The sequence below is a fragment of the Hemiscyllium ocellatum genome, chromosome 48 (genome assembly GCF_020745735.1).
Source record: "Hemiscyllium ocellatum isolate sHemOce1 chromosome 48, sHemOce1.pat.X.cur, whole genome shotgun sequence".
NCBI lineage: Eukaryota > Metazoa > Chordata > Chondrichthyes > Orectolobiformes > Hemiscylliidae > Hemiscyllium > Hemiscyllium ocellatum.
This window is the reverse complement of record NC_083448.1, coordinates 11,136,346-11,162,888: the sequence shown is the minus strand read 5'-3', so window position 1 is coordinate 11,162,888 and position 26,543 is coordinate 11,136,346. Positions and strand designations below refer to the sequence as shown.

Here is a 26,543-nt window from a genome sequence, read left to right as displayed (position 1 = left end):
TTCGCATCACTGCCGTTGTTTCAGATCTAGTCACTAACTTGTAAAAAAAAACCTGTTAAATTTTGCTCAATGTCTTGACAGAACTGTCCACAGACATTATTTAGTTGGTGTCAAATAATATTTGTAATGAATGCCAACGGCCAGGAGAGTATGAACCCATCACCTTCATTTGTAAATAATCCCCTTGTCTCCTGTTCATCTGGGGCCAGCAGGAACCCACAGCTACATAGACACTGTTCACAACAGATATCAAATTCCTTCTTTTCAAAACAAACTGCCATTTGTGTTAATCCCTGGGTTTCAGAATACTCTTTCTCACTTCAGCCCACAGTTTTAAAAAACTCATAAAAAGAAATGAGCTTTTAAAAGATGCTGTCTTCATAACTTGTTGCTGCATACAACAATGACCAGCGTCTGGCTTGGACTGCTTATTTTACACTTCAAACTGATGTGAATAAGGATGGCATTCAACCATTGCACGATGTTTGTTTTGGAGGGAGAGAGAATCTGGAATTTGTTTCAGTTGTGAATGCAGAGAGGCAGAGAGAAAGTGAGGACTGCAAAATACTGGAGATCAGAGTCGAAGAGTGTGTTGCTGGAAAAGAACAGCCAGTCAGACAGCACCCGAGGAGCAGGAGAATTGATGTTTTGACCATAAGCTCTTCATCAGGAATGAGGGGGTGGCCAAAGGGGGCTGGGGAGGGTTTGAGACTGGAGGTACATAGGGATACAACAAAAAGGTGAAGTTGTATCCCTCCCACTCTGCCAAAGACATGCAAGTCCTGGGCCTCCTCCAATGTCAGGCCCTTACCACCCAACACTTGGAGGAAGTACGCCACAGCTTTCACCTTGGAACCCTCCAACCACACGGGATCAATGTGGATTTCTAATTTTCCTTCTCCCCATCTTATCCCAGATCCAACCTTCCAACTTGCCATTGCCCTCGTGACCTGTCCATCTTCCTTCCTACCTGTCCACTCCACTTTCCTCTCCAACCTATCGCCTTCACCCCCAACTGCATCTACCTATCGCATTCCTAGCTACTTTCCTCCCAGCTTCACAACCCCTCCTCCCCATTTATCTCTCAGCCTCCTTGGGCCACCCCTCATTCCTGATGAAGAGCTTATGCTTGAAACATTGATTCTGCTGCTCTTTGGATGCAACCTGACCAGCTGTGCTTTTCCAGCACCACATTCTTCCACTCTGGTTTAAGAGGCAACCAAGTCTGACATGAGAGTTGATGTAAGCCAGGATTAACCTACCAACCTGAAAAGATTTTTGCTGAAGTCCTACTCAGAAATAGTTAAAACAAGTCATTCCTGTTGAGTTAATCTATTCCTTAAAGAGGAGGGGCGTTGCTGGTAAATTCTGACACCAGACAGGAAGTCTATTAGTCTGAGAGTCAGAGAGATGTACAGCACAGAAACAGACCCTTTGGTCCAACTCGTCCATGCCAACCAGATATCCTAACCTAATGTAGTCCCATTTGCCAGCACTTGGCTCACATCCCTGTAAACCCTTCCTATTCATAGGCCTTTTAAAGGCTACATTCTGATGAGTACTGCTGCAAAAGGTATTAAAAATGCACCCTTGCTCATTAACAAGGTAACAATGATTTGGTTGAGGCTCAGCACGTGCACATAAAAGTTTGATGCCTGTGACATGCACTGACTGGTAAGTACATCAAATGTATTTCATAAACCTGAGAGAGAATGAGATTGCAATTAGAACAAGGTAAATTAGTTTCAGCATGAGCTATACCACATAGTTTATTTGTTCTTGAGGTGTCTACAGACTTCATTTGTCTTTGTGCAGCTGATGGGAAGGTTCACGGGTCCTACTTTGAGATTTTCCTGTTTGTATAATAATCATTGGTCCTTGGCTCAGATGTATTAATGTGAATCTGGTGCCAGAATTTTACAGGTCTCGACGGCATCATTCACAAATGATGATCATGATAGACTTGGAACCATTTCATCACTGTAGTGCTACAAAAAGATAACAAACCAGATGCTGACCCTAAGTTGAGTGTTTCTGCTTTTCAAATTCTGTTCCAAATGCAGCTATTTGAATTCCCCAACTATCTCCTCCCCTGTAGTTAGCTCCAAACCCAGATGGCTATTTTAATTGTATTGATTTCCTGAAATCACCCTTGTATGTAAATAATTGAAGCATTTGCCAGATCTAAAGGCCTTATACAAGAAAATATATCGAGTGAAGAAGTCAAAACTCTCCAAAGAATTCAGTTCCCTTTCTGCTCCACAATGAGACATTAACATATCAGAAACTTGAGACGTGCTGACCAAACTGTCAACAAGATGCCTGAAGCTTCATTGAAGTAGAATAAAACTTCTTGTCACAGGTTGAACTGAATGTTTCCTTTAAAACTCATGATATACTTGCTGCACAAGTTACAGATTCATACTGATTCCTTTTATACTGCTGATGACAAATATGTAATGGGACACTATTGACTTCAAGTTGACCAGCTTAAAAGTTAAAAATCACACAACACCAGGTTATAGTCCAACTGGCTACCTGACAAGAGAGTAGCGCTCCGAAAGCTTGTATTTCCAAGTAAGCCTGTTCAACTATAACTTGGTGTTGTGTGATTTTTAACTTTGTCCACCCCAGTCCAACATGGGCACCTCCACATCTTGACCAGTTTAGACATACTTTGACTTTAAAACTTTCTGCAACATCCCTATTAGCTGGCATGGTGAAGGAAAAATGTGATTGAGTCACTCATATTCTCTGGTTCCGCACTTTGTGGTGAAGTAAAGCATGTATTCCAAATGACTTCAGTGCTTTGGGCTGCAGATGTGAAAACCAGCCAGGATGAGACTGCCATTGTTAAAATAGTGTGGATGTGATTTTAAGGAGTTAGTAATATCAGGTTGATCTTCATCAAATAGCCTTTCATTCATATTTGAGTTAGGTGTTTGGTGATAGAGATCTTGGAAATACCCACACAGCATTTGGCAATTCACACTTTTCCAACTGTACCCCAGTATAACTAAAGTATTCAGATAAAATAATAAGTTATTATATAGGAAGCTTATCAAGTTCCTATGCACCTTTGCAAGTGCATATATACTTTTTTATCCAACTCATGGATTTATATGCTGCAGTTTTCCTGTAATGAGCATCTTAATTTCTTCTTCAAATTTATATGGACTATTTCATTTCTTCCACTGTCACCCTTCAATTTGAAAAACCAATACGACATCAACAGCACATAAATGAAAAATACTTGACAAATTTAGCTTTCAAATGCCATTTACAATTTACAGGTATTCCAAGTTTAAAGTAGCACGAGAACTTTAAGAATCATCCTCACATTTAATATAACCTAGTTTGTGTTTGAGTTAGTGTGAAGTGGCATCATGTCAGAATGTGGTTTGCTGCCATCAGCAGTTCAGGTGCATGCCAGTAAAACCTCATGGTGCACTGACAGTTTAGTGTTCTTTCAGAAAACTGAAAATGTTGGAAATGAATCACCGATCTCTCAGAGACGTTAACATTTCACGCTGATGAAAGGTCCTACCCAACCTCCAGATGCCAGGCATTCATGCTTGAATTTCAAATTTATGTGCAACGGATTGACTCATGCAATGACGTTTGGAAATTGGCAATGTATGCTGGTATCATGAAAATTTGAAACAATTGGACAGAAGATTTTGTGACGAGTTCAGACTAGATGTGTGATTGGCAGTCCCGAGTGATAGTTGATGCATGTCAAATATTGCATCTTATTTTGGCGAAGTACGTTATTTCAGTAAACAGAAACGAATCACCAAAGTGAGATTTTCAAGGAACCAGGAAGGAGATTCATGCCAGTCTTTTCTAAGACATATTGAAGAACTGAATCAACCTTGATATGTAACCATACCAATTGTCTGCATCATCGAGGTTATCATGTGAGAATCTGTTTCACGCATGAAAATCCTATATACTTGCACCGAGAAAGGAGAGAAGAAAAAAATTAAGATTGATCTGAAATGAAACATTTCGTGAGCATAAAGCAAAACAAAAGCTAAGTTCAAGATGTACATGTAGTCCAGAACGAAGGAGGTTAGAGAGGACCCATCTTCAGGGATGGAAATGGTTGTCTTTGTATTGCAGATAAGGTAAGCCTAGAACATTATTAGAAAATGGGATGATCCCAACTTCAACTCCAATCCTACTATTGTGCAGGACAGTGAACAGCAAACCTCTAGGTAATTTACAGTCTTTTACACTGCAGCTGGCATCCTGGTCTTGAAGGTCTTCATGAAATGGACATCGCCAAGCCTTCTTTGTCCCAACCCAACTTGTTCTTCTATCAGGTTGTGTTCGGTTTACTGCCGTTATAGCAGGCTATACATTCAAGTGGAAAATTGAGTGTGCTGCCAATCTCCATCGTACTCTCACCGACAATGTAATCTGTAACACTTGATCATTTGTGGTGTGTCTCTCAGTGTGACCCATGGTTTTGCAAAAGCGCCAGTTGTCAAAGCTATCCAACTTGGGTGACAGCTTCACTATTTTCTTCCATATCTCACTGGCCGAGATGACAGATGAAACTAGTTTGCATATGTTGAGTCGCAGTTTCATGACTATACTGGTAGATTTGGATGCCTCGATTGGGTACAGCCACTGCTGCTTTCTAATGATTGTGTGGGGTGTCAGTCTCAATATCCCTTCTTAGAGATGTTGCTCCCTCTGTTGAAGTGGTTGTTATCCTTGACATCCTTTTACCCTGTAGTTACTGAGGCCTTGTCAATGTCTTGGCAGCTTGTAGCTGTACGTAGACCAACCTTGGTGCCACTCCAATCAAGACTGGCAGTCATGTCTTGAAGCACGTTCAGTTCTTCAGCCAGTATCACACCTCAGCAGCTGAATATCAAGCTATGAGAAATCACTAGATTCGAGCTCTATAAAAGCCTAAAGAATAACACTGAAGTGTCAGCAACACACCAGCACAGCTATTGGAACAAGACAGGAACCTCATCACAGTAGAACTCATAGATCTGTGGGTAATGTCCCAGAAAACAAAAAGCATGATGCCTTTATCAAGTCCCAAAAAAAGTGGCACCTTAGCAACTGAAATAACTGGCAAAGCATAACACTGCTGTCAGGACCTGTCAAGGACATCAGCATAGTACCTTTCAACCGATTAAGAGCAGAGTCATAGTTATAGAGTCATAGAGATGTACAGCATGGAAACAGACCCTTCGGTCCAACCCGTCCATCCCAACCCAACCTAGTCCCACCTGCCAGCACCTGGCCCATATCCCTCCAAACCCTTCCTATTCATATACCCATCTGAATGCCTCTTCAATGTTGCAATTGTAATTGCCTCCATCACTTCCTCTGGCAGCTCATTCTATACCCGTACCACATTCTGCATGAAAACATTGCCCCTGTTTTATATCTTTCCCCTCTCACCCTAAACCTATGCCCTCTAGTTCTGGACTCCCCGACTCCAGGAAAAAGACTTTGCCTATTTATCCTATCCATGTCCCTCATAATTTTATAAACCTCTATTGCTTTGGGAAAAACAGGCAGGGTTCCAAGATAGTAGATCATACTGTTAGCAGATGTTTATGCTCAGGAATATCAGAGAGTAAATCCTAGAATATCAGAGGCAATGTGTTCTACAGAGAAAGCTTTTATTAATCTCCATGAACAGTCACTCTTGTACCTTGCTCAGTGCAACCCAGAAAGGTTTATTCAGAGTGGTTTACAATGCTCCGATTGCACTGTCCACCATAGACTGCTTGAACATCACAGCAGTGAGGTTGGAGATATTTTTCATCAAGCTATTAAGAGATGTTATGACACACCTCTAAAGCAGGTGGGTCTTGTGTATCTGGCTCAGAGATAGGGACATAGCCAGTGCACCTCAAGGGCCCTTCAGCACAAGTGTATACTCCGCCAATTCCTGATCTACTTGATGATTTCATTGAGAGGAAACTGATAGTGGCTGCAGAATTGGACATCCCACAGCAACCCATGCTGTTTGATGGATCTAGATTTTGTGAAGGATATTGTCTTGCTGGCCCAAAGAAAATATGACAAAGTACTTTCTAATCTTTGTTTTTAAGAGTACTAAATGTTTAGAATTGACCATTGGACTTGTTTAGAATTTGGATTCCACTTAATGCTAGCTGGAAGGCAACACCAAACTTGAGTAAAAATTAAAAGTGTTCTGAGTGTATTGTGAGCTTCACTAAACCCGGTTTCTATAATCCAGAGAGAAATCAGACTTTCCTGTTGAGGTACTTAAAATATGTAGTAGGATGATAAAATGTTAGGTTATTCCTGGTGTTTCTTTAAGTTTTTACCATGGGGAACCTTATCAAACACCTTACTGAAATTCATATACACCACATCAACCATTGTACCATCATCCACCTGTTTGGTCACCTTCTCAAACCTTGACAAACACGTCACTGTTTACACTGGAAAAAGACAATGTTGTTGAGGAGAATACTGAGATACAGGCTACTAGAGTAGATGGGGTTGAGGTTCACAAGGAGGCGGTGTTAGCAAATTCTGTAAAGTGTGAAAATAGATGTCACCTGGGCCAGAAGGGATTTATCCTAGGATTCTCTGGGAAGCCAGGGAGGAGATTGCAGAGCCTTTGACTTTGATCATTGTCATTATTGTCTACAGGAATAGTTCCTGAAGACTGGAGGATAGCAAATGTTGGCCCCTTGTTCAAGAAAGGGAGCAAGACAGCCCTATTAATTCTAGAACAGTGAACCTTACTTCACTTGTGGGTAAATTGTTGGAAAGAATTATAAGAGAGAGAATTTATAATCCTAAGGATTAGGGATAGTCAACATGGTTTTATAAAGGTTAAATCGTGCTTCACGAATCTTATTGAGTTCTTTGAGAAGCTGACCAAACAGGTGGATGAGGGTAAAGCAATTGATGTGATGTATATGGATTTCAAGAAAGTGTTTAGTAAGGTTTCCCACAGTATGCTATTGCACAAAATACAGAGGCATGGGATTGAGGATGATTTCGCAGTTTGGGTAAGAAATTGGCTAGCTGATAAAAAAAAAAGAGGGTGGTTGATGTGAAATATTCCTCCTGGAGTTCACTTTCCAGTGGTGTACTGCATGGATTTGTTTTGGGCGCCACTGCTGTTTGTCATTTTTATAAATGACCTGGATGAGAGCGTAGAAGGGTGGGTGAGTAAATTTGAAGATGACACTAAGGTCGGTAGAGTTGTGCATAGTGTTGAAGGATGTTGTAGGATATAGATAAGCTGCAGAACTGTGTTGAGAGGAGGCAAATGGAGTTTAGTGCAGAAAAGTGATTTGATTCGCCTTGGAAGGAGTAACTGGAATGCAGAGTACTGGGTAAATGGTAAGATTCTTGGTAATGTAGATGAACAGAGAGTTCTTGGTGTCCATGTGTACAGATCCCTGAAAGTTGCCACCCAGGTTAATAGGGTTGTTAAGGAGGCATACAGTGCGTTAGCTTTTATTAGTAGAGAGATTTTGGAGCCGTGAGGTCATCCTGAAGCTGTACAAAACTCTGGTGTGACTGCACTTGGAGTATTGCAAATAGTTCTGGTCAGCACATTATAAGAAGAATGTAGAAGCTTTGAAAAGGGTTCAGAGGAGATTTACTGGGGTGTTGTCTGGTAATGGAAGGAAGGTCTTATTAGGAAAGGCTGAGGGACTTGAGGCTGTTTTCATTGCAGAGAAGGTTTAGAGATGACTTAATTGAGACAAAGAAGATAATCAGAGGGTTAATTAGGGTGGACAGTGAGAGCCTTTTCCTTCGGATATGATAGAGAGCATTAGGGGATGTAGCTTTAAATTGAGAGTGATAGATATAGAACAGGTGTCAGAGGTTGTTTCTTTACTCAGAGTAGTAAGGGGCGTGAATGACCTGCCTACACCAGTAGTAGACCCGCCAACATTAAGGGCATTTAAATGATCATTGGATAGACATATGGATGAAAATGGAACAGTGAAGGTTAGATGGGCTTCAGATTGGTTCCACAGGTCAGCGCAACATCAAGGGCCGAAGGGCCTGCACTATGCTGTAATGTTCTAATTTGTGTACATTTATACCCACTATATAACTTTCTGAGATTGATTTTGCCTTTGCCATTTAAGAACTTAATAATTTCTTTGAGCTCTTCTCCTTGATCTTAAGACGTTGTAGAGCAGTATGCCCAGATGCTCATGAATGGCATATTATTTTTAGTGTACTAACATTCAGTGATATCTAAAAGTGGAAGGAGGTTGAGAAGACTTGTCAAGCTGTCTCATTCTGATGTTTCAGTATGCTGTTTCATTTGGGATAAAGCTGCTATGGGGAAATTATTCCTTACTTCACAAGCCATCAGATAAATCATGTCACTTCCCGTGAGTATTGCAACTGAGAGATAATTTCAGCTAAATCAGTCTTCATACTAGATCTATGCTTTGGCTTATTTTTGAGAAATGACTGCAAGGGCAAACAAACATAACTTATTCAAACATTGTGTTGTTGATGTTGTGCTGAGAATCACTGTTGCATCTGCCATTATCTCACTACAGTGTCTCAGCAACAATTCTGTTTTTATCTTATAACTATATGCATGACAACAACGTAGGTTTTGAGTCATCCCACCAATGTTCTCACTACTCAGGCCAGATTTAAACATGTTGTGACAAGGTGATGCCACAACTTTGAAGGTGATTAGTTATAAGTGTCATGTAAAAACTGACACAAGGCTGCTGTTAGATATTCTTGAAATTGATCAGTGGGTGAAAAAACAGAGAATTAACTTGTTTGGCAAACTCAGGCTCCTTGGTGCCTTCAGTGTGTATGTAGCTCATAAAGGACATGTGAAAGTGTCTGCAGTCAATTATTTCCCTTTGGTGCTTAACTTTTAGACTTTTAATAAACTGCATTACCGCCCTAGAAAACAGTTCGTCCTTTGTAATGTGTCCTGAATTATTTCTGACTCCATCTACCAGCTTAACTGTGAAGAGTAGATTCAAGTCAATGAGTTGCCTGTCTCATCATTGAACTTTGTTGTCTGTTCATCCAGAGTGCATTCTTATTTTTGGAAGGACAAAGTAATTTTTGAAAAGCGCTATCTAGTAACTGTGGAACAGGTTTTGGAATTTATAGAATAAGACACAAGTCCCAAAGAAATATGCATGTGCCATTTATGAGCTTAACCAAAGCAGAGACACATTACTTTCTGAACCTATCATTACATGAACACTGAGTGAGTTTGTGTGACGGTGCATTGATACCCAAGCTGAATATAAAATGGCTTAGATTCTTGCCAAAGTCCATGGCTAGAATTGGATCTTGTGAATCATCAGGTCTTTGTATTTAATAAGTTTGATTTCGAGCAGACCAGAAATTCCAGAATGTGTGAGCAGTTCATGAGGCATGGATGTCAGTAAAATGTAAAGCAGTGTTTTGTATTCCTGGGTTGGGTCTCGCAGTGGAGTGTGTGAAGCAGTCGGGTTACAGGCAAATGATACAGTTGTCGATTTGATAAAGGTTAAATTCTTGTCATTTTCATAATGTTATGATATTCAAAAAGCTAATTCTAACTTTCATGGAGTAACTGGTGTTGTTCATCAAGGTTTGTACCTTCTTATCAAATAACATTTCATCTCAACAGAGAATTTCACTTCACCAATCGTCTGCACTTTTGCAATGAAGAGTATCCAAAGGCCAGAAATGTGTGTCCTGTGCCATTTGTCTGAGTTGTTCCTTTTCACCCCCTTGAGGACATGAGCCCAGGTTGGAGATTACACTGCCCGTTGTCAGTGTGCTCACTCAGTGGCAGATCACCAATTTATGAGAGCCAAACTGCTCTTTCTGTCTTGCTTTTCTCCCAATTCACCCATGTCCAAACCAAAAAAAAATGTGCTTGTGTTTCCACCAGTCTTTACAGTTGCTCTGTCCAGTGAATTATCAGAACAGGAAACAAATGGAACCATGTGGCACTCTCAAAATTCAGTGTGTGCCACTACTCCCAAGGCCTGGGAGATGTCATACACATTGGGCTCGTGCTTTTAATCAATGAAGTTTATCAATTATGATTTTTTTTAAAAAACAGGATTTGTAATATTTCTGCCTTATCTCTTATGTACACATTCCCACTTCAGACCTTTTATATGAAAAAGTCTTTGAGTAAGCAAAACTATACTTTGAGTCTTGTTGAAATGTCCCATCATTATTTTTGCCCCTCACCTTGTGGTGTTTTCATCATTCATTCTGTTTACTGTGTAACATGCTCTGTATGTTTGTTTCCATCGTCCTTTGCATGCTGCCTCCAGCCAAGGGCGCTGAGAGCAGTGCTGTAAGGAACCAGTCAGGTGCTGGGCCTCAGGCCGAGGTGCTCCAGTCTGCTCACCCTCCGCCTCCTGTACTCTGTAAGTTGTCTGGGCATGCTGTGTTCTGCATTTCACGCGACAGCCTGTGTGTGTTTCCAAATCGTAGAAAGTGGCCATTCATAAAAAGAAAATATGAAAACGTTTTTTGTGTAGGTTACTGACATTGAAGGCACAATTTCTTCTCAAAGTTACAGATTCATTTTACCTTTTGAGGAATGTTTTGAAATCCAGCTATTAATTTGTCCCAAAATTAAATCTGTGTTCACTTTACTGGCAAATGTTTAATTTCTACCATATTATTTTAACCTGAAATATTTCAATAATCAAATTGTGAATGACTGAACTAAATTTTTCTTCTGAAAACTAGGTTAACTTTGTAATTCAATTTGAGACAAATGCAAAGAAACCAGATGTGAAGTATCTGAGACTTGGCTTCTCCAAGAAAAGTTGTGGATGTAAACACAATTGACTCGAGTCATTTATTGCAGTCATATACTGACTGGCAGTTAGCCAATCTGGCACGTGACGCAGATTTAGCACCTCAAAAGAAGGTGACATCTGTATTCACACAGGATATGAAGTCATCTTAATGATATATTGAACACTTTCACAAAACATTTGACGTGATGCCTGCTGTACCAGTTAAATGTACAAATTTGAATAACCATCATCCAAACGATTCAAGTACAGTGCCTGTTAATCTCCCAGAGGTGACCTGAGTATATTTCACTGCACTTCCACAATTTCACCTCATACCTGAGAGACTTTAGACTTCACATGTAAATTACATCAGTAACAGTGCACTGATCATGCCAAACATGTGATATGATAAAGTCAAAAACATGAAATGAGAACACACAGAAACCATCACCGTTATCTTTGTGTTGGCATCTCTTATAGTAGTCATTAGAACGTGAGATACCAAGTAAGGGCACAGCCTGAAATGCAGCATATAAAGTTTGCCTACTCAGTTGCCATTCCAGTTTTTGATACGTGCACACAACATCACAAGTATGTTTGGGAAATGTTTTGAAATCCTTCAGTTCTGGAACTAACTCAAAATTATTTTGAAAATGAAGCCGAGGTTATTTTGATTGAAGTAGTCAGCAACAAGAATTTGCACAAATTATTTAGTTTTACAGCTGTAATGATGACATGATTATAGGCTGATCTACAACTCCTTTCATTAATAGAGTTCAAGAGCTTTGTACTAAAACATTTAAAGAGCTAATACATAACACTACAGCAGAAAGTGAACATTCAAAACATTGAAAGCTTCTTGAGTCAATCCTTTCAATGTTTTTAAGACTGAGTCTGTAATTCATTAGCTTGTTGAATGTTGAATGATTTATTATGAATGGCCTAAGCTCAAATCTGCATGATGTTCAGCTTCATCATCTTTGGCTTGAACCATTAGACTTGTTTTACAAGGCTAACTGCAGTCATTCTAAAGTACACCATCTCATCTTTGAAGCTGCATGATTTGTGATTTTGCTGTTGTTGATTGAATGTAAAAGGAGGGTATTGGCACATTGTGTTTGTTTGGAAACACTAAATATTAGACCTTTTGGTTCAGTTCACAGCCAAATTTCTCCCACATGGTGAATTCATTGGCTGAGTTGGGAAGATTTGTTTTGCACGGTGTTTCAGAAATTGAAAAGGAAACTATTAGTCTACACAGTGTAGAAGAACATCCAAACATAGAGGTGATAATGTCTCCAAAACCATCAGTTTTAGTTTGATTGTTCCATCGAAGTTGGTGAGGTGTCTCTTCTGTCTTCCAAATATGGATTTCTCAACCTTGATTGCTTTTACTTTTGCTGGATAATGTTACCATTGCCAGCATGAAAGCTAATACCCCAGAATATACTTAAGTGAGAGCTTTTGATTCAATTTTTTGAACATGATGAATGTCAGAACTCGATTTCGAAAAAAAACCCTCTTCACATTTTCTCCCTTTTCTGCTCCTCATCCCACCTTTCACTGTACCACAGGATCCTTGTTCAGTCATTTTGAAATTCCAAACTGTTATAAACTGTAAAATGAGGATGGGTATATTACTCATTCCAAGCAACCCTGAGAAAGCGGTTAATGGATTGGTTTACAGCCAAGTAGTTTGAAAGGCCCTTTCCTGAGAGGGCTGAAAGTGTGGACCACATATTGTGGCACTGCAGTCCAAACAGACAGAGGTAACAGATCTCCCCTCAAGGACATTCATCAGCCACTTTTGTTCCTAGCAATGATCTGGCATTTTCCACCTTTTTTTTAGACTACAAATTCATATTGTTTGGTTTATTGAAGTCATTTGCAATTCTCCCGTGCTGGGATTGACTTTAGAGCCTCAGAATTGATAACCATCACTGGACTATAGTACTCTCAGATGGGTGCATTTTTAGCAAGGCCTGTAATTTGAGGCTTTCTGATGTATCATAGTTCAAATCCCAGAATACAATGACATACATACACCCATACCCTTCACCCTTCTTTGATTCCCAGGAAGGGTCTGATTTTGACTTGTGTAGAAGTGAGGTAGTCTTTTTTTTGTTCCTTGAACAAGCATGAGCATCACTGGCAATGCCAACATTTGTTGCTCCGTCTTCTTAAACCACTGCAGTATGTGCAGGTACTCCACAAATGCTTTTTACAAAGGGAGTACGATAGTGACTGGGAAAAGGCATCAGCTGCTTCACCTTATTACTCTTATCCAACGCCAAGTAACTGAAAGACAAGGAGAATACAACAGGCTTCATGGCAGGATACCTGATACTTCACGTGGCTGGGAAGGTACTGGGAGCATGGAGGGAGTGAACGTTTGTTCAGTTCTTCCATTTTAATTTGGATTTTTAAGAAATTCTGTATGTGGCTCATTAATCGACATGGCAAAATGGCACCAAAATGTGGGTTCATGCAGCTTTAAATTCATTGACATGCAACATTCTGACAAGTCACTGCATTTGTCTCAATCACCTCCAAAGTTTCCTATATTTCTAATGTCTTTAAAAGGTTCCTAGTGTATGCCAGCTTTAATGGCTTTGCTGGGTGGGGAGGGGGTTGGTAGAGAGGGAACGTGATCCTGAACTTGAGTTATAGGAAACTATATGGAATTGTAGTATAACAATCGTCTGTCAAAAGATTTGTTTGCATTTTTATTATTACTGTACAAATATTAAAATGCCTGTTCCAATGAATATCACTATTGTGTTAGCTGAAATGTAACGGATAGCTGACTGGGACAGCTTGGTACTATTCCTTCAGCTTGTGAGCTCCAAGTGCATTGCATTCCTGCAGTGTGCTAGAGTGGGCACCTGCCTGTGTTAGGGAAAAGTACGACATAAGTTCTAATCAGCTGTCCTACTTACACAGTGAAGATGTTGAGAAGGCTGACTGGTTTCCTTGAATTAAAAGATGCAATTCCCAACTTAGGAATGAAACAAAAACCTGAAACCTCTTTATGTTCTTGAAGCTGCAGTGTTTGATGCAGTATGAAACATTAAAAGATAGTTGTCATCAACTCAAAATGTTTCCTGCAATGGCCACGAAGACAATTATGCAAAACGTCCTTCATCCCTTTTGTGAGATGTCCCTTTCTGTATCTGACACAGTATCTCATTCCGATGATGGTCTTCACAGTTAATTCAGATAATGGAAAAAGTCGATTTGCAGTGTCTTGTCTGAAGCTGTAGTCATTAACAGATACTCGGCTGTTCTTTGTAATTTCTAGGGTATAGGTTTGCTCGCTGAGATGCAGGTTTGATATCCAGACGTTTCATTACCTGGCTAGGTAACATCATCAGTGGCGACCTCCAAGTGAAGCGAAGCTGTTGTCTCCTGCTTTCTATTTATATGTTTGTCCTGGATGGGGTTCCTGGGGTTTGTGGTGATGTCATTTCCTGTTTGTTTTCTGAGGGGTTGATAGATGATATCTAGGTCTATGTGTATGTCTATGGCATTGTGGTTGGAGTGCCAGGCCTTTAGGAATTCTCTGGTATGTCTTTGCTTTGCCTGTCCCAGGATAGGTGTGTTGTCCCAGTCGAAATGGTGTTTTTTTTCGTCCGTGTGAAAAAAAAACACCATTTCGACTGGGACAACACATCTATCCTGGGACAGGCAAAGCAAAGACATGCCAGAGAATTCCTAAAGGCCTGGCACTCCAACCACAACGCCATAAACAAACACATAGAGCTAGATACCATCCATCAACCCCTCAGAAAACAAACAGGAACTGACATCACCACAAACCCAAAGAACCCCATCCAGGACAAAGATATAAATAGAAAGCAGGAGACAACAGCTTCGCTTCACTTGGAGGTCGCCGCTGATGATGTTACCTAGCCAAGTAATGAAACGTCTGGATATCAAACCTACACCCTAAACCTCAACTGAGCTACAAACCTTCACAAACTTTGTAATTTCTGGTTAAAACTGAAAAATGTTGTGGGTGGAATGGCTTGAGTCTTTTAGCAGATATAGTCCATGTCTCATTGGTGTAATATGGCATAATTCTCAGAGATTTATATAGCACAGAAAGGGGCTATTTGGCCCATCATTTCCATGCCAATCAGCAACAATAACACAAGCCCCGTTTGCTAACTTTTGGCCGATATCTCCGAAGCTGTGATAATGCAAATTGTTAGAACATGGCGGTGACCTCCTCTGTTAATTAAATCAAACACCCAGAAAAGCTCACCTTGTCTCATAATCTGTTAAAATATGAGTGACAGAGAACTTCCAAATTCTACTACTTAAAGAAAATAATATCAAATTATTCTTTAAATCGAAAAATGACTGTTAAACAACAACTATTCACAACTCTAAGCCCCCCTTTTCTTGACTACTTATTACCTGCGACCAACTCTATAACAATGTATTGTTCCAATAAACACTTGTTAAAATTACATCAACTTAATTTCAAAACCACACAGCGGCTGTTGCCTTCTGGCTGAAGATCTCCCCAGATCATGGTCTTGCTTTTTACTGTGAATATGTTTCAGATGAAAAGATAGCTTTGAGAGAGAGAGTGAGTTTTTCCGAATTTCTTGGATCTGTGTTGATGGTGGTTGTTTGGTCCAATTTTCAAAATGCCAACCTTTTTTTATATCCTGCATCAGATTGTCTCATTGGTTCGATGTTGGCAAAACATTAAACTCAAACTTGATTGGGCTTTAGTATTCTGAGGCATAATATAAATTGATTGGTTAATTCGAATTGTTGTCAAAACAGCAATGAGCTCCGGTATCCAATTCATAGCCAAATGTTACGTCTTTTCAATTTTCCAGTACTCTGAGATTAGTTTCTTGTTATATCACAGGTGCTTGTAAGCTCTCAGTGCAGAACATCATTCACTCTCTCTTAAAGGTAGAGTACATGACTTTAGGTTCATAACAAAATGAATATTTACAGACTGATAAAATATTTTGAGAGTTTCTGACTGAACCACTCTATCAGGCAGACTACACTGCCCTTTTGAGTGACAACATTTCTCCTCAACGGTCCTCTTTGCCATCTCCTTATCTTAAATTCATGTCCTTCTTAAAAGACATTGGACACATACACGAAGAGGAAAGTTTGAGAGGGATATGGTCCAAATGCAGGCAAATGGGATTAGTTAGGTTTGAGAAACTTGATCAACATGGACAAGTTGGGCTGAATTCAACCTTGGAAGGTGACAGGTAATGAGGGATGGCTAACATACAAGGGACTACACTATAACAAGTAAGACCCTGAAATGTTCTGTACATACGTGGGATCTTGGTGTGCATGTCCACAAATCCCTGGAGGGGATCTTCTGTTAATGGTCAAAGTACCTTGCTAGCCCCTCAATCTCAATCACCTCTTTGATTCTCATTTCAACCTTTCTGCTCCAAGGAAAACAACTTGAGCCTGTCCAACCTTTCCTCATAACTCAGATCTACAAGAGCTTCCTGGTAAATCTCCTCTGCACCATTTCTAGTCCGATCAGGTCCTTCTGATAATGTGATTGCCAGAATTGTACATGACACTCCAGTGGTGGCCTAACCAGTTTATGTAGTTCCAGCATAACCGCCTTGTTTTTCAGTTCTCTGTCTCATCTAATAAAGGCAAGTAGCCTAGATACTTTCTTAACCACCTTGCTCCCTCCAGAGATTTGTGGGACATGCACACCAAGATCCCACTGATGTCCAGAACTTTCCAGGGTCTGACTTGTTATAGTGTAGTCACTTGTATATTAGCCATCCCTCATTACCTCTCACTTTCTAAGGTTAAATTCAGTCCAACTCGTCCATGCTGACCAAGTTTCTCAAATCTAACTAGTCCCACTTGCTTGCATTTGGCCCATGACCCTCCCAAACCTTTCTGTACATGCATCTGTCCAAATGTTTTTTAAAAGTTGTAACTGTACCTGCATTTACCACTCCTTACATAGAACATAGAAAAATACAGCGCAGTACAGGCCCTTTGGCCCTCGATGTTGCGTCGATCCAAGCCCACCTAACCTACACTAGCCCACTATCCTCCATATGCCTAATCCAATGCCCGTTTAAATGCCCATAAAGAGGGATAGTCCACCACTGCTACTGGCAGGACATTCCATGAACTCACGACTCGCTGAGTAAAGAATCTACCCCTAACATCTGTCTTATACCTACCACCCCTTAATTTAAAGCTATGCACCCTCGTAATAGCTGACTCCATACGTGGAAAAAGGTTCTCATGGTCAACCCTACCTAAACCCCTAATCATCTTGTACACCTCTATCAAGTCACCCCTAAACCTTCTTTTCTCCAATGAAGACAGCCCCAAGTGCCTCAGCCTTTCCTCATACGATCTTCCTACCATACCAGGCAACATCCTGGTAAACCTCCTCTGCACCCGTTCCAGTGCCTCCACATCCTTCCTATAGTATGGCGACCAAAACTGCACACAATACTCCAGATGCGGCCGCACCAGAGTCTTATACAACTGCAACATGACCTCAGGACTCCGGAACTCAATTCCTCTACCAATAAAAGCCAGTACACCATATGCCTTCTTCACAGCACTATTTACCTGGGTGGCAACTTTCAGAGATCTGTGTACATGGACACCAAGATCCCTCTGCTCATCCACACTACCAAGTAGCCTACCATTAGCCCAGTAATCCGCCGTCTTGTTACTCTTACCAAAGTGAATCACTTCACACTTACCTACATTGAACTCCATTTGCCACCTTTCTGCCCAGCTCTGCAGCTTATCTATATCCCGCTGTAACCTGCCACTGTCAACAATTCCACTGACTTTCGTATCATCTGCAAACTTGCTCACCCAAACTTCTAGCCCCTCCTCCAGGTCATTTATAAAAATGACAAACAGCAATAGTCCCAAAACAAATCCTTGCGGAACACCACTAGGAACTGCACTCCAAGATGAACCTTTACCATCAACTACTACCCTCTGTCTTCTTCCAGCCAGCCAATTCCCAATCTAAACCTCTAACGCACCCTCAATGCCATACCTCCGTATTTTTTGCAGTAGCCTACCATAGGGAACCTTATCAAACGCTTTATTAAAATCCATATACACCACATCAACCGCTTTACCCTCGTCCACCTCCTTTGTCACCTTCTCCAAGAATTCAATAAAGTTTGTGAGGCACGACCTGCCCTTCACAAAACCATGCTGACATTGATCACATTATTCTTATTCAGATGTTCATAAATCCTGTCCCTTACAATTTTCTCTAAGACTTTGCCCTCAACAGACGTGAGACTCATCGGCCTATAGTTACTAGGGTTATCCCTACTCCCCTTCTTGAACAAGGGAACCACATTTGTTATCCTCCAGTCTTCTGGCACTATTCCTGGAGACAACGAGGACATAAAAATCAAGGCCAATGGCTATGCAATCTCCTCCCTTGCTTCCCAGAGAATCCTAGGATAAATGCCATCAGGCCCAGGGGTCTTATCTATTTTCACCCTTTCCAGAATTTCCAACACCTCTTCCATACATACCTCAAAGCCATCCGTTCTAATTAATTGTGACTCAATATTCACATCGGCAACAATGCCCTGTTCCTGAGTGAATACTGACGAAAAGTATTCATTCAGTGTCTCCCCAATCTCTTCAGCCTCCACACACAACTTCCCACTACTATCCTTGACTGGACCTATTCCTACCCTAGTCATTCTTTTATTTCTGACACTCCTTCTAGCAGCGCATTCCACATTCCTCTGTGTAAAAACATTGTATTTTGGGTCCCTTTTTAATTCTCTCTCCTCGTACCTTAAAAATTATGCCCTCGAGTTTTGATCTCCCCTACCTAGGGAAAAGACCTTGGTTGTTCACCTTATCTATGCCCCTTTTATAAAGCTCTGCAAGATCAACCCTCAACCTCCAAGCTTGAGTGGAAGAAGTTTCAGCCTTCCTAGCCTCTCCATATAATTCAAACCCAACAGTCCTGGCAACATCCTGGTAAATCTCTTCAGCTTCCTCTTCAATTTAATAATATCCTTCCTATAGCAGGGTGGCCAGAACTGGAGGCAGTACTCCAAAAGTGACCTAACCAACATCCTGTACAACCTCAATATGACCTCCCAAATCCTATACCCAATGGTCGGAAGGCAAGTGGGCTAAATGCCTTCTTATCCACTCTGTCTATCCTTCATGAAACTTTGAAAAAACTGTGAACCACTACTCAGGGCCAGATTATTAACTGTATAAGTCCTGCCCTTGTTCATTTTACCAAAATGCAATACCTCACAGTTTAATTTGCATAAAGGGATGTGTCACTCCTCCGCCCACTGGCCCAATTAATCAAGATCTCTTTGTAATATTAGATAACCTTCTTCACTGTTGGCAATACCACCTATCTTAGTGTCAGCTGCAAACTTACTAATCATGCCTCCTAAATTCTCATCAAAATTGTTTATAATTAACTGGTTTTGAAATTCTCTCCAATCTTTGATCAAGCACTGATCTTCACAGAATCATATACAAATTTTCTTGCAAATTTTACATCAACATAAAGATTATTTTTTGAGTGTGCTGACACAGTATAGACTGCAGTGGTTCATAAAGGCAGCTCAACTTCACCTTTTGCCAAACAGCAAATCCACGTCCCATGAATTAATTTTTTAAAATGTTAATGTTGAGCAATACATTTGAGCAACAAATTTGATGTTACCATCTGGTTCTCACAAATCTTGAGATGCTAATTTTATTTGCCATTCACTTGGCAATGCACAAATCTGGATCTACCCACAAGTCAGTGATGAACTGTTTAAGATGACAACATGATCCACTTTGTTTCCATTTAATATATTCCAACCATAATCTATATTTATTTCAAATAAAATGTGTTCAGTTAAAAGCACCAGCAATAATCCTTCATTTTGCTTTCGGAGAAAACATTTGTATGAACATCAGAAATATATGTTACGTAACCTTGCTCAGGCAAACAAAACTGTATGATTCCTGATGCATTGTTTGATGGCTCTGCATTCTGATTGGCTGGCCAACCCAGTTTTGCATTGAACTGACTATCTTTCTAACAACTTGTCAATGAGCCCTTTTCTGTTTTGCTCTTGTTATATTACTTTTCTAAGATGTTTCAAATACATGAAGTGTAGCTGTTCCTTCCCATTATTGGACAGCCATCTATTTTCATAATTTCTGCAAAAGAAAGCCATCAACATGTGTGCTGAGATGCAGCAAGGGTGTTACAGATCATTCAGATTTCTATTTCTTTGTCATGTTTTCACCTGGAGCTCTGAATGATGATGGGAGGTGTTCCTATTTTGTTTCCATCATTTGGTTAACCAGGAATCTCTCCTGCTCTTTGAGCTTGTTATTTCAATTATGTTGGAAAGCGAAATAACCCCACAAAGGCCAGTATCCAATCACCAAGTTACCCTGATTGACAAATGACCAGTCCTCCACTGCAGGACTGTCTCATAAAGATTCAGGCACCCACAGTCAGTATCTGGGACACTCCCTTTTTTATGTTAGCCAGGGCTCCCAGATTGGATTGGATTAATAGTCCCAATTGGAGAACTCATATTCTACAAGATTCATCTGGCTGACTTTGTTACAGTCACTATTGAAGGATTTACAGGTTAATATCAAATTGTTTATTTGTATTTTGAATCCATCTTTCTTGTCCTGGGTAGGACTCTTAACCAATCTACTCCATTCGATACTCCATAAGATGAATGCACTTCTGAGATGTAGCACACACTTTCTTCCAAAATATAAGGGTGTCAATGCAGCAAGCTAATTTTTACATACCTAGCGCTTGTTCAAGGGAGAGACTAGTATCCATTGGTGAGCAGAAAAATTTTCTTCAGACTAAAACTGTCTTGCATGTTTGTATGGATTCCATGCAGCATGTGTCGGTGATGATGTCACTCATTGCATAAAAAAGCTGTTGTGGCAATGTAGGGATCCTAAGATTAAAAACCGAGTGTTTACCTCTCTGGTGCATAGCAATCAGGCCACAGCAAATATTGAGTTTCTGCTGCTTATCAAAGCATGAATGCATTGTTCTCCTGATTTCCTGAACCAGACAGTGCCTTCAGCATGGTATGAAACATTGTGATCTGCACTTAATCTGCATCTAAACTCTAAGTGCAACCCAGCCATGATTTTTTAGCCTGTGTTCAGAAAAGATCTGATGCAAGTTCTCATTGCGAGATGGAATTTGATCAACTTTTCTGTCTCTTTTTCTCTTCAGCAACTCTTGGCCTGTCTGTCAGTTACTTTGTTTCTTTGTTCAACTTAGGGGAGAACAAAACATTGTAATATATTGGTAAATTTCATGCAATCACAAATACAGTTTTTAAAACTTGACAGTTTTAGTAAAACAACACAGAAAATGGATGTTATATGTTTCATTGAACTCTTGACAATTCACATTCATAATGATATATGAAACACATTCCATTTTACTTGAATTTTCCATAAAGATTGTGCTTTTTACAGCTTTTCATCCCAGCTTCTCTCCATCTCCCACTATTAGCTGCAAAGTTCACAGATGTCCTTAACAGTGTACGGAGAGGGTCAGGACCCTTTCCTGACCATGAGGGGCTCCTGACTCCTGCTGCACAGCCTCCACTGCCTCCTCTCACTCCCTCTTCTATGCCCAGTAAGTAAGTCTGTGATGAAAGACCACTGAGCATGTGGCGTGTGCACTGATAGCATGCAAGTGTTGGGCACCCATATTCAGCTTTGTGCAAATAATTGAGCCAAAAGACTTGATGGACCATGAAGACTACAATTTTAAGTTGTTGCATGGCCACTGGAGCAAAAGCTGTTTTTCTCATTGGGCAATAAATGTTGGAATGGAAATGCCATGGCAATGTGGTGTAGTTCCATTAAAACATACAGTTTGGGACTGATTAATGCCATATCAATGATGTGAAATAGCCCTGCTCTCATATTACTGTGATCATTTTGGAACCAAACCACAAACGACAGTTTGCATTCCTGTCAGCCTGCCCTGCTATGCCAAAGTTTAAACAGCACTATTGCCATTGAAAGGTACAATGAGATATATGGTTAACAAGGTCCATTTTGAGAAAACAGAACACTTTCCCAGTGACTCTTTACTTTTCTGTCATTGTAACATGTTCTACCTTCCTTAAATCCACAATGCTTTCAATTAATTTTAACAAAAATTTGGAGACTTAGACTTGTGGAATAATGATATCCTTGTGCTGAAGAAAGTTCAGTTACAACTTGTTCTGAATTATGTAGAGTATTATAATTTGTTAGACACTCGCAGGTGCTGGTCTTGTTAACACTTTGTTAGCACTTGCACACTTTGGAGGTCAGGTCAAACACAGCAGTCGACTTACATTCACCTATTGTGGCTCTGCTCAATAATCTAAACTCTCAATCAAGCAACACCTTGATCTGAAATGCTCAGATGTGCATTCAGGTCCCTCTCTAAGGTCTTGAAAGTGGACCTTCTAGGGTCCAGACTGATGAAAACACAAGTTTAATGGGATAATTTACTTATGCAATCAGTTTGTTCTGTGAATCTCTGCGTAGTTCAAAGAGAACTCTGATTTTAAAACTTTTGCCATGCAGTCTGGAACCATCTAAAGTTAACATGTTTAGAAATTGAAAATAGACACGGTTAAATCTTCTGTAAGCTTTGCAGCTTGCTCAGCAATGCAACTTGTGCAGCAAAGAATAGCACGCCATGGTTTCACTTCTGCCAGCTATTTTATTACCTTGTATATTATTACATCATATTTTCACCTTCCATCCTCAGCTGCGAAATTCACAGATGTTTTAAAGTGTGTGCCACGACAGTCTGCACCTTTTGCTGAATCTGAGGGTGGCCAATCTGTTCAGGTACCACCTCTCACTCCCTACATCTCTATCCCTTGTAAGTAGCAAGCAATGCTGCCTGACTGAGATTCAGCCTTCTCTATAAGGCCTAACGAATGCAATGCACTTTCAGCATGTGGAAGGTGTGCATCTTTCTTGCAAGTTTAAAATGCAGAAAAGCTGGCAATGATCTAAAATTTATGATGGATATTATTTAAGGACATTCGTTTAAATAAAAGGACATACAATTAAGCTTTGCTTGTAACTTGCTTGGCAGTTATTTCCAGGCAACAGTCAGCGTACAGTCCTAAATGATGATGCAAGCAATTTGAACACTCAGTTCAACTTGAGCTTTTAAACAAAGCGTGAGCCCAGTGCCAAGCTAGAAACAGTAGGATATAATCGTACAGTAAACTGACCAGGTACAAACACTGCTTCTTGAAAAATGCTTGACATGTTTCCAGTTTTGAAAGGTTGTTAAGTCAGGAATCCAGTCAGTTCTGCCATAATGTAGTTCTGGTAGTTCCATTCTCGTGCAACCCCGTGTTATAAGAAAATCACGTAACGGCAGCATCATTTAAACTAATAAGGTTGGAATTGCTTTGTAACCAATTTGCATTAACGAAACACGCAGTCTAGCAGAACAAGCTGTATTTGAGAAGAATAACTGCTCTTCCCTACCAGTAACAGCTGGTCGGTAATAAATCATGGTTCTCTTGCTCCTGAGTTAAATTTTCTGTCAACTTTCAATGATCTGATTCCAGAACATTTCTGACAAATGAAAATAGCTTCATGCTCAAACATTTATATTTCCATTCTCAACAAGGTGAATCTGAGCTTTCAGTTGCTGCTCCCAAACTGCTTGTTAATATGATTCTGATGAATTTTTTAAAAAATGTATTTATTCATTTTGTTGGACATGGGCATTGCTGGCTGGCCAGCATTTATTGCCCATCCATAATTGCCCTTGAGAAGATGGTGGTGTGCTGCCTCCTTGAACTGCTGCAATCCACCTGCTACAGGTTGACCCACACTGCCATTAGGATTTTGACCCAGTGACAGTTAAGGAACGGCATTATATTTCCAAGTCAGGATGGTGAGTAACTTGAAGGGGAATTTGAAGGTGGTGATGTTCCCAAATACCTGTTGCCCTTGTCCTTCTAGATGGAAGTGTTTGTGGTTTGAAAAATGCTGTGTGAGGATCTTTGGTGAATTTCTGGAATGCACCTTGTAGATAGTACACACTGCTGCTGCTGAACATCGGTGGCGGAGGAGGGAGAGGATGCTTGTAGATCTAGTCCCAATCAAGCAGGCTGCTTTGCCCTGGGTGGTGTCAGGCATTTTGAGTATTGTTGGGCTGCACCCATCCAGGCAAGGGGCAAGTATTCTCTCACACTTCTGACTTGTGCCTTGTAGATGGTGGACAGGCTTTGATGAGACAGGAGGTGAGTTAGTCACTCCCATATTTCTAGCTTCTGACCTACTCTTGTAGCCACTGTGTTTATGTGGTGAGTCCAGTTGAATTTCTGGTCAATAATAGCCCTCCCAGTAATGTTGGTAATCAGGTATTCAGTGAACGTAACACCATTAAATGCCATGGGGCGGTGGTTAGATTGTCTCTTATTCGTGATGGTCAAAGCCAGGCATTTGTGTGGCACAAATGTTATTTGCCACTTGTCAACCCAATCCTGGAGATTGTCCAGATCTTGTTACTTATGAACATGGACAGCTTCAATTTCTGAGGAGTCGAGCCTCACTGCACCATGAGTTGGTGTGTTTTTGATGAGTGTATCATGAGTTTGTGCTGAAATTCAGATATATAGAAGTATGTGCATGAGAGGGAAATCACTCATTTTAAATGAGTCTGTCTTCCTACAGGCAGCGTCACCAGTTCATATAAACTGAAATATTTGTGAGAAACTGATGAAATTAAATCATAAGATCATTTTCTTCTTATTTTTGAGCTAAATTTGACATAACTAAATGCTTAAACATTTTGTTTCTACTTGTGAAGTCATTCTGGCTCAGAAGGCAAAGTGTTATTGTCTGCCAGACCTTTACCTCTGTGGGCCAGCCATAAAAAATGCAGGGGAATCAACCTAGAACAGATAGCCCAAGCTTATTCCTCTCTCATCATCTATTCTGCTCCTATGTACATGAGCACAAGTGACTGAACAAACATTGCAGTTGAATTTAAACCTGCTGTCTATATCTCTATCAGTTTTCATTGTTCCAGATGGGGCTTGCTTAAGTTCAGCAGACTTGAGACATTTGTTTCATTTTGAGACTTCCCCCCTTAGTATGAGCTGAGAATGTCAAAGGAGAAAATGTTGTGACTGGAGACTTACCTGAAAGTTGTTGTGCAGATTTGCCAATAAGGGAAACAGCTCATTTGCTCCTGACCTGCTCAGAGGCAAACTCTTTAATAAAAGTGAGTCATATTGTTTGAATATCCATCTAATAATCCTGCAAGTGTAAATTTGTGATGTTAGGATCAATATCAAGAATATGCCATTTTATTTGACATTGCTATCCAAAGTCATAATCAACATTCATAAAAGAGCTTATCCACTGCCTCTTCATATGGAAGTAATCAAGGGCCTGACTCTTCTCTGTTCATGCCAAAAGGATGGTGGGACATTTGATCCTCAAGATTGATAGTTCCCTCATTACTGGGAGTCAGATTTTTCTTTTCCCCACTCAGCTGTTTGTTTGTTTCATCAGCTCTTCCATCGACCACACAGTACACTGAAACACAATTACAGGACTTAAACAAGTCACATGATAGCAAGCTGATCAGCTCCCATACTTTGCATTCAACCAGACTTCAGAACTTCACTGAATAGTAACGTTTTCTATGTAGTACACCTTTTAAAACTTATACATCCTGATCTGTAAGAAGGTTTGGATCCTGCATGCAAGTTTTGTTTGTTGTCTTTTTTGTCTCCTTCTAAAATATATAACTTAGCAATGCTTCAGTAGTAACTTATTCAGATCTTCACATTTGATTTTCATTACACCCTTACTGTTGGACTGAATTAAATTCATAAAATAGGGCTGTTGAATCTAATACTTCCCTAACCTTTTGAAGATAGAGGAAAGACTTGACGTCATGAAGTTTGTAATTCTGAAAAAGGCTCTCGTCGGCTGTTTTGGAGTTAAAAATCACATCACACCACATTGTAGGCCAACAGGTTTATTTGGAAGCACTAGCCTTTGGTTCATCACAACCATCTCATGAAGGAGCAGCTAGTGCTTTCAAATAAACCTGTTGGACTGTAACCTGGTGTTGAGTGATTTTTAACTTTGTACAGCATCTCCAAATCATATTTTAAACGTTAGGATACCCAACATGTTGTTAAATAGATATGTGACCAAGATGCATCCTCGAGAACATTATGAATTTAACAACTTATTCCAGCTAGCACTATTTCTGAATGCCTATGATCATGGTGTTTATTATGTAATTTCTATTGAAGTGAGAATTCCAACTAATTCCCAAGGAACATCCATCATCTGTGATTTAAAAAAAATAATAAATATTCAATTCAAGAAAAAACCAGTTCAAGCATATATGATTGTAAAAGCCGTGCAAGTTTTTGCTCAGGATTTTAACATGGCATGAATAATCCACAATTTCTGCACTTGGTTCCCACTGTCTAACTCAGATGTGCAGCATGTTTGAATGCATTTAATCGCTGCAACCATTTCCAGTTGCCTTCTGTGTCAATAAAAGCTCAATCACATGCTTGTGAATTCTATCTAAGCCATTGGTCCAGTGTCCTCTAAGTTCTTCAGTAAGAATCATCAGTTTAACTCCTGACCTCTGCTTTGAGGTCTTTCACTTTGCTGTCATTGGTTGATCTATTTCACAAAAGAAATGCCCATTTTTCAGCA

The 26,543-nt window shown here is 40.2% G+C and overlaps 1 protein-coding gene across 50 annotated transcripts in view; it reads left to right on the top strand.

The window, feature by feature from the left end:
* The window catches only part of LOC132836823 (calcium/calmodulin-dependent protein kinase type II subunit beta), a 262,349-nt gene that overhangs the window by 212,711 nt on the left and 23,095 nt on the right, over positions 1-26,543 (top strand). For 26 of the 50 annotated variants that reach the window (XM_060856319.1, XM_060856316.1, XM_060856311.1 and 23 more), the window contains 3 exons: positions 10,299-10,394; positions 21,328-21,453; positions 22,588-22,704. The exons of 22 other annotated variants lie outside the window; for them this stretch is intronic. In XM_060856319.1, the coding sequence (XP_060712302.1) occupies positions 10,299-10,394; positions 21,328-21,453; positions 22,588-22,704 (339 nt within the window). The remainder of the gene's footprint in view (positions 1-10,298; positions 10,395-21,327; positions 21,454-22,587; positions 22,705-26,543) is intronic. 2 more of the 50 variants (XM_060856310.1, XM_060856321.1) reach the window with 2 other exon arrangements.